Source organism: Hippocampus guttulatus, chromosome 17 (assembly GCF_054856545.1).
Source record: "Hippocampus guttulatus isolate MCC_2025c chromosome 17, RoL_Hgut_1.0, whole genome shotgun sequence".
NCBI lineage: Eukaryota > Metazoa > Chordata > Actinopteri > Syngnathiformes > Syngnathidae > Hippocampus > Hippocampus guttulatus.
This window is the reverse complement of record NC_141277.1, coordinates 12343058-12351654: the sequence shown is the minus strand read 5'-3', so window position 1 is coordinate 12351654 and position 8597 is coordinate 12343058. Positions and strand designations below refer to the sequence as shown.

Sequence of the window (8597 nt, the reverse complement as noted above, 5' to 3'; positions counted from 1 at the left end):
CATCCAAATAATGTGATAGGAGGGTGCACAATTGGGAAACCTCTCATTGAATTTTACTTCCCCGGGTTATATTGGTTATACATTATATTAAAGGTGACATTTTTTGGGGGGTTCAGTTTTACCACAAAAACCTGATATTCGCACATGGGTGTGTAGACTATTGATATCCACTATATAGGGTGTATAATGCACAAAGGGTGTAATACAGGAAAGAATCTGTGGACAGGAAAATAGAAATGAAGAGCTCCAATGAAAACTGGCTTTAATGCATATACATAGCTTCAGTACAGCGCGATGTGCTACTGTTTTACACCGGCATTATATTTATACCAAAGTCATAATGTGAAATAATGGCTTTTGAAAATGACAGATTTTTAAAGTCAGCAATCTACTTACTGTAGCTGTGCCAAATATTATTTCAATGGTGAGTTTATATGATGCCCTGTTAACTTAGTGACGTGAGTTAAGTGCGTTGGAGGATAAATGACAGGCATCAGAGAATGTATTTACTTGATACATTCAATAGAAAGGCACTTTGAAAAACAATTATACACTAAGGGAAAAAAATATTGTGATTTAACATTCGGGACTTCGTAAAGGGAAAATAATGATGTCACTTCAAAATAATGCACAGACAGACATCCGTAAACTATACTGCGATGGGGATCCCCTACAGTAGACTGTTATTAGTTCTGCATCAGACACAATACTTTGGCAAAGGTTCAATTAATCATTTCACATCCAAATACAGTGAATACAAATGTTAAATATCAAGCCTCTTGATTTTTGACCGCTCTCTCAAATATAATCCATGACTAAATACTGTCCTTGTTCAATTTCAAAAACTATGCCGTACAACACGAATGAAAGTCAAATAGCTAATAAATTGCTAAATCTGTAAAAAATATATTTTTGTCCCCGCACTCTTCCATTGCAATGTCACTGCTTTCATTTTAAAAACATTCACCATCAATTCAAATATTGTCATGTGCTTATGACACGGTTATACACTGAGCCACTTAATTTTTTTTTGTCACATAAACTTTGCATAGAAATTTCGGAGTAAAGCATATAATTGTGCTTACCTTCAACTGTCTAAATGCTAAATTCGAGTTATGAAGGCACGTGGCATTTCCAAAATGTAGACCACACAATTAGAAGAAAAAAAGAACTATAAAGTGAGCCCTATATTTTGTAAATAATCAATCAGTACATATCAAAAAGCATAGATAACTTGTAAGGATTCAAGGCATATACATCTATTTCTGTATCAAAGATTATAGCACATTTCACTTTGAAAATGACCTAGAGGGACAAATTCAGTATAATTGCTGCGGAATTAGCTCCCCCATCTCCCTACCCCAATTTCTTTCCATGTCGCTGGGTACAGGACCTGAGCATTCCATGAATCACCATTGTACCACCGATTCTCTCACTGTTCCTGACCATCTTCCCGCAGTTCTGAGGGTAGAAATTTGTACTGCTGCTGCCTGATCATGGCCAGCCTCTTCCTGGCCTCATCCAGCTCCCTTTCCTTGCGAAGCATCTCCTCTTGGGCAGCGATAATCTGCAACACATTATGTTGGTACACTTTGTAGACCCACCAAAACAACTTTGTTGTGCTGACAATATCCACGAAAAAAATACCGTATTGGCCTGAATATAAGACGGCCCTGATTATAAGACGACCGCCTCTTTTTCAAGACTCAAGTTTGAAAAAAGACTTTTTGACCACCAATTCAATTTTTATACAGAAAATAATTACAGTACATCTGAAACAAATGATTATAACAATATATTTGAGAGAGAAAAAGCATGTTGTTTTGCCTCATTCAAATCTTAATATCTGAACATTGTAAACTATGTAAACTAAAGTGCAATCACATTCGTAAATGAATGGCTTCTGGTTTTTGAAATGTAAATTACATCATAACGTCTACTCAGCTGCCGGTTAACCTGGCCGATCTTCGACCCACTTTTCTCCAGATTGTTGCTACGTTTCTTCATTTTCTGTTATCTCTTCTATTATTTTCTTCTCTTTTCTTTCTTACCGCTATTTTTATTTTTATTCTTCGTGACAGAGGTTCACTTTGGCCTGGGGAGTCAAGTTCAGCATTCGCTTCAATGATATCTGGCGCCATCTAGTGTCGTGAATGGGTATAATGTCTTGACCCCAAGTATAAGACGACCCCCCACTTTTTCAGTCTTATTTCCATCCATCCATCCATTTTCCGAACCGCTTGATCCTCACTAGGGTCGCGGGGGGTGCTGGAGCCTATCCCAGCCATCTTCGGGCAGTAGGCGGGGGACACCCTGAATCAGTTGCCAGCCAATCGCAGGGCACACAGAGACGAACAACCATCCACACCCACACTCACACCTAGGGACAATTTAGAGCGTCCAATCAGCCTGCCATGCATGTTTTTGGAATGTGGGAGGAAACCGGAGCACCCGGAGAAAACCCACGCAAGCCCGGGGAGAACATGCAAACTCCACACAGGGAGGCCGGAGCTGGAATCGAACCCGGTACCTCTGCACTGTGAAGTCGACGCGCTAACCACTGGACTGCCGGGCCGCAGTCTTATTTCAATGCAAAAAAACACCGTCTTATATTCGGGCCAATACGGTACTAGTCCAAACCATCTCAGTCGACCCCACAGAGCTAAACGCTACCCGTCCCGTCTCCTCACCTGGGTCTTTTACTAACATTTCCCAAATCCTTGTCGCGCTGTCACATCAACACTGATGCATTGCCTATTCAACCTCGCCCATTGGACAACTCCTCCGCCCTGTGTGTACTTCACCCCCTAACAAAGACAAACGGCTGGAAATGCCTGGCATCCACTTCCGACCTCTTTATGGTGACTGTTTTCAAACCACACGCCCTCTTCAGTCTGATGTTAATTTGGGGACCCTCTCTCATTGCATATCGAATTGTGCTCTTGTTTTTGTTTTTTCCTCCTTGTTGATCCTTAGGATCAAAAGAGGAGAATTGTAATGGGAATTTGACATCTAGCAGTGCTAAATGTAACTAACTGTTCGTACCATTGGAGGTTCCGTTTGCAGATATGGGAATGGTGTCTCCCCATGTTTTTTTTCTTTCTCAAATAAATCTCGTTATTTTTTATTATACTTGTTGTCTTGGTTTCCCTGGACAAGACAATGTGTTTTTGTTTTACTGATGAAAATAAGGACCTGACAATAACCGAATATCAGTTAACATACTAGATTGTTTATTTGGAACAATGTGCATGACGGGAACTCTGTCCGGTGATATGATGAGACTGAGAAAATTATTTGATTCAGATGACGTCAAGCATGTGTGATGACAACCAGGTGAGGATTACGATGACAACTGTGTCTTGCCTACAGTCAGTCGTGGTGGCGGGAGTGTCGTGGTCTGGGGAGTGATGAGCGCTGCAGTAGTGGGAACCGTTGACAGTTCGTTTGAAATGCAAGAGGCGTTACTAACTTTATGTTTCCTCCCTCCAAAAATATTGCAATAAACAAATAATATGTACGATGGCTTAATGCATCCACTAATAAAGTATGCCTGTGCTCTGCTTAATTTAACATTCCTGTGGCAGTTCATACCTACATGCGATCATTAACTTGAATGACTGGAATGTCTTCGGTTCGACTCACCTGAGCGATACCTCCCACCATCTTGCTCTTGACCACCACCGCTTGGTCATCCTGAGCATCAAACGCCGCTTTCTGTGCCGCCTTCACCAGGTTATCCGAAGCTCTCTTCACAGCATTTCCAGCAGCCTAGCGAAACACAGACATCAGTTGAGAAAAAGCGCATACACGTGGCACCTAAAAAAACAAACAAATCATATCTCTTGTAATGTTAACTGTTAACTGAAGGCATTCATCTGTTTCGATGATGACATATTTTCAGGGAAATGAGCGCATGACTTGGTCTGTTGTGAGCAGCAATTCCTTAAAGGGAAAGGAAGCAACCACGAGTGCTCTTACAGTAGACCTGAAAACCATAACAATGTTTTTTTTTTGGTGGTGCCTGGAAATTTCTGTAAAAGGAAAACATGTGGGCTGGTGTAGTGCAACTCAAAGCCAAACATTTCTCTCATTGGTCGAGGAAGAGGAGCTTTCTCTCCTTTTGTGGCTCTGTGGGCTGGAGCAGATGCTGAGCGCAGTAGTGGATGACACAATCACAAAAACATTATACAATCATCCGATTAGTTTATCTTTGATTGGAATGCTACTGTGAATCAGAGCCTTGACGTGAACTTTCAACAACTGTCCGGCTCCACTGAAGCAATCGGTTATGATTGCAGCCCTACCTCAAAACTGATGTCATAACTGATTTGATAAATGCCTCACTTCACAAAACGATCACGTTTTAAAACAAATATTTACTTCAGTCACATCCAGGATATAATTCACATTTTATTCCATGCTCACAATCACACCAGGCCAGTTCTACCATACCATGCAATTCTGTCGCCCACTGGCCCTCACACTGCTCTGTAACTTTTGATTCATCGTAAATTAATTGCATACAATGTAGTAATTTACAAAAATAAACAAAAAAAAAATGTTCGCTTTATGTACAGTAAACCGTTTTACATGACAGCCTTAAAAGATGGTGAGATTAGCTTTAAAAAGCATCATTGCAAAGGGAAGAGACAAGATGCTAAGAGTGTAAACATAGGTCAGGGCTAATGTTTCCAGTTCTGGGTGCCATTGGTTGACTGGTGGATTGTTTCCAAGATCCCCCCACTGGACATAAATATATGGGAATTACTGTGGTGGCAGCTGCAGGCCCAGAAGAGGAGGGGATAAGCCACTGCTTATTGGATCAGAGAACACGAGCTGGCTGGGACTGACTGATGTGCTCTCAGTTAAGATACACAGTCATAAATAAATATAACATTTAGCGGTGTTTGCTATGACAGGTGATTGCTGCGCTTTCACTGTCTTGGAAATATCCACAGTTTCAGTTTGACAGTTCAGTCAGTGGTACCTTGACTTATAAGTGCCCCGCCTCCAGCGTAATGAAAAAAAAACTAATTGTGATGGAACCTCGATTGAAGAACAAATTAGTTTACAAAGAGGTTTTACAACAAATAGTGCTTGGGTTCATGAACTGCAATTCCTGACATCTACACTGCAAAAAAATGTATTTTGAGAGGCGAAAACAATATTTAAGTTGGGACAACTTTAAAATATATATTATAATATTTATGGCAACAATGTCAGCACAACAAATAAGCAAGTTGTTTTCTCAGTTTTTCCCCCTTCTTTGAAAGTGTGGGGGGGAACAACACAAAGGCCAACAGTTCTGTAAACTCTTTGTTGTGAAATGTGACAATTTTCACAACAGAAAAACGGAAAATATTTCCAACTTAAAATTTAATTAAAATTCGGTGCCTTCAAATTTTGAGTTCACCCACTTTTCTTTTTATACAGTGCATTCACAATGTTCGATTTTAGCTTTCTTTCACAAAACTCATTCGTTCCGCGCAGTGCAGAATTCATGTCCTGTAGCATTATTACCCTATATGTTTATGTAAATTAGCCTTGAGCATAACTCCCTAAAAGGGCAAAGCGTTTTTTTTTTTGGAGTGTACACTCTGCTAAAGAGACACAAGACAGCTTCTTGCTGAAGCAGCCAGCAGCTGCTGCACACAGCGGGACTGGGGAAACGCCAGCTACAAAGAGAGGTAGCCGGCAATAGCTGTCATGCTGTTTAAAGACACATGGCACCAATGTACCACAGCGTGTGTGTGTGTGTGTGTGTGCGGGTGTGTGTGTGTGTGTGTGTGTGTGTAAGATTGGGTTCTGTGTGATGTATGGTGTCGGAACAAATTAGATTTATAAGTCAAGGCACCACTGTATATTTTAGACAATACTTTTTCTCCCAGAAGAAAAATGCCCAAAAAGTCAACTGGGCACACAGCAGGGCATGATGCTAAATGTGATTTCTAACTTGGAAATGGAACTGGGAGTCGCGGCTAGGAGTTTGAAGCGGATTATATGGGACAGGAGAAGTGAACGAATCTCTTTTCGTCAATGGACGCTATAGCTTCGTGTTTGCTTTCAAAACTTAGCTTGTAGCAGACGTGTGCACATTTTCAGCATGACGTCTCTGATCCACTGGTGAAAGGACACTTTGATCCTCTCCTCTTTCATCTCTAACTGCTTCAGACAACAAAGTGTATGCAGAAAAGTGGTGAAGATTGCACGACTGTCTGTGTCCTATGTGTTGTGTTGTGTTATTTTGACTTCAAAATGGCGCCGCAAGAGTGGCTGCCTTTCCAGCAGCTCCTATATTTTGTTGTTCTACTTCTTCCTTTCGTAACTTTGCTGCTGTGAATTGGGAATTTCTCCATTGCGAGACTAATAAAGGTTTTCTTATCTTATCTTATCTTAATGAGAACGGAATGCGCCCGTGATGTGACAGGCACGTATCCAAAGCACGACGTTGAGACGCACGCACAAAGTATGACATCACGTGGCAGTATTTACAGAAGTAAATATGGTCCAGTGCGAAGGAGCTCATATTTTTATCATCTCATGTCTACAGAGGAGTGATGTGGGAAGAGGTAGAATTATTTTGGGCCTTTTAAATCTTGTCATTCATTTGGGGATCTTTACTGAAGATTAGGTCACGTTGTTGCCGCAAGTAATAAATGAACCGTCTGGATGGCTAGATTGCTACTATCACCACAAATATCCACTTTATGTTTCATGTTTCAGGTGTGATTACTCCATCCATCCATCCATTTTCTGATCCGCTCATCCTCACAAGGGTCGTGGGGCGTGCTGGAGCCCATCCCAGCTGCATTTGGGCAGTAGGCGGGGTACACCCTGAACTGGTTGCCAGCCAATTGCAGGACACACATAGACCAACAACCATCTGCGCTCACACTCACACCTATGAACAATTTAGAACAGGGGCGCCCAAACTTTTTGGACCGAAGATCTACTTTTCGATCAACTAACCTCCCTGGAGGTGCCTTACTGGCACGCGCGCGCACACACACACACACACACGCACACACACACACACACACACACACACACGCGCACACACACACGCACACACACACGCCATGATGAGAAACAGCCTGACACTGAGGCACGCGATGCACTTTTGCAGCCTGTTAACTATCGTAGCTCACACGTACCGTTTTAAAGTGCTTCCCTGGGCCCTCCTCGATTCCTATTCTTTGTCCGTGCCCTCGGTGAATTGTACACGAAGCAAACTCTGAATGAGAATCATGACGATAAAAGATAGAGCGCAACAGCTCTGATCACAAGCTGCAATTGCAGACTGCTGAGCGCAAACAACTTCCGGTGACGTAATCACGCCACCGTAAATTCAAGATTTACCTGCTTTATTTTATTTTTAATTTATTTTTTTTTGTGAAAATTAGACTGATAGGATGATTAGAGTGCAGCGTACATTAACACAAAAAATATATATTACTAACATGTACAAAGACACACAAATGGTTGTTTGTTTTTTTTCTCCTCGACACTCCTCGGATCTACTTGGGACCTGTCTTAGATCTACCGGTAGATCAGGATCGACGTAATGGAACACTCTAAATTTTAGAGTGTTCCATTAGCCTGCCAAGCATGTTTTTGGAATGTGGGAGGAAACTGGAGTACCCGGAAAAAAACCCACGCAAGCGCGGGGAGAACATGCAAGCTCCACACAGGAAAGCCGGAGCTGGAATCGAACCCTGTGAGGCCGACATGCTAACCAGTTGGCCACTGGGCTGCCAAGTGGGATGAAATTAAAGTCAAATATAAAGTCAACTAGGTACCTCACTTAAAAAAAAAAACAAAACAAAACATTTTTTTCTGCTTATTTACGTGTACACTACCAAGAAGAAGTCAAGGTAAGCATAGCAACAATTTTTGAGGATGCATCACAGTGACCCGCCACCAATGCAGTAAGAAGGCCAACTTCAAAATAAATCTGAGCTAATAAAATCATATATGGTCATCAATGCTTTTATGCTTTTATTTTGAAGTTGTTCCGGGCAGCGTGTTATAACGGTTGACCTGACTTTTTTTTTTTTCTTTCAAAAAAAGACATTTTAGGTATTACCGGAGTTGGCATTGGCATGCAGTGCTAACCTGAAGCCTCTTCATGGTCTGGGAGTCTTGGTCAGCCTTGACCTTGCAGGCCACCAGAAGTTGAGCAGTCGAGGCTGCCACCTGCTTGGCAGAAGATATGAGCTTCTCCTCACTTGCGTGTCCCTGAACCGCTGAGTTGGCAGCCTCACAAAGATTGTTGGTAGCTGCAGCTACCATTCGCGCCTAAGGAGTCCAAAGGCATTGACAGGTTAAAATTGGCAAGTACATTCTTTGATACAGTATTTCAAACTGGATGGAGAAGACTCACGGCAGAAATCAGACCCTGAGACCACTGTCCATCATCCACTGCATTGGCTGGAATAGCTCCCACCTGTAAATGTGTCAGAATGGCATGTCGTTATTATGTCGTACTTATGTGTTGCTGGGCAATGGATGATTCATTCATCATAGTTATGATTAAGATTTGACGACAAAACACACTTAAATAAATGTCTGTTTTAAGGAGTATGAGCATGTTT

At 41.8% G+C, this 8597-nt stretch overlaps 1 protein-coding gene across 4 annotated transcripts in view; it reads right to left on the bottom strand.

The window, feature by feature from the left end:
* Positions 1-245: 245 nt before the first annotated feature.
* The window catches only part of tln1 (talin 1), a 94093-nt gene continuing 85741 nt past the window's right edge, over positions 246-8597 (bottom strand). For all 4 annotated transcript variants that reach the window (XM_086135941.1, XM_086135944.1, XM_086135945.1 and 1 more), the window contains 4 exons: positions 8387-8449; positions 8119-8301; positions 3646-3771; positions 246-1567 (listed from right to left, as the gene is read on the bottom strand). In XM_086135941.1, the coding sequence (XP_085992067.1) occupies positions 1433-1567; positions 3646-3771; positions 8119-8301; positions 8387-8449 (507 nt within the window). In that variant the 3' untranslated portion in view covers positions 246-1432. The remainder of the gene's footprint in view (positions 1568-3645; positions 3772-8118; positions 8302-8386; positions 8450-8597) is intronic.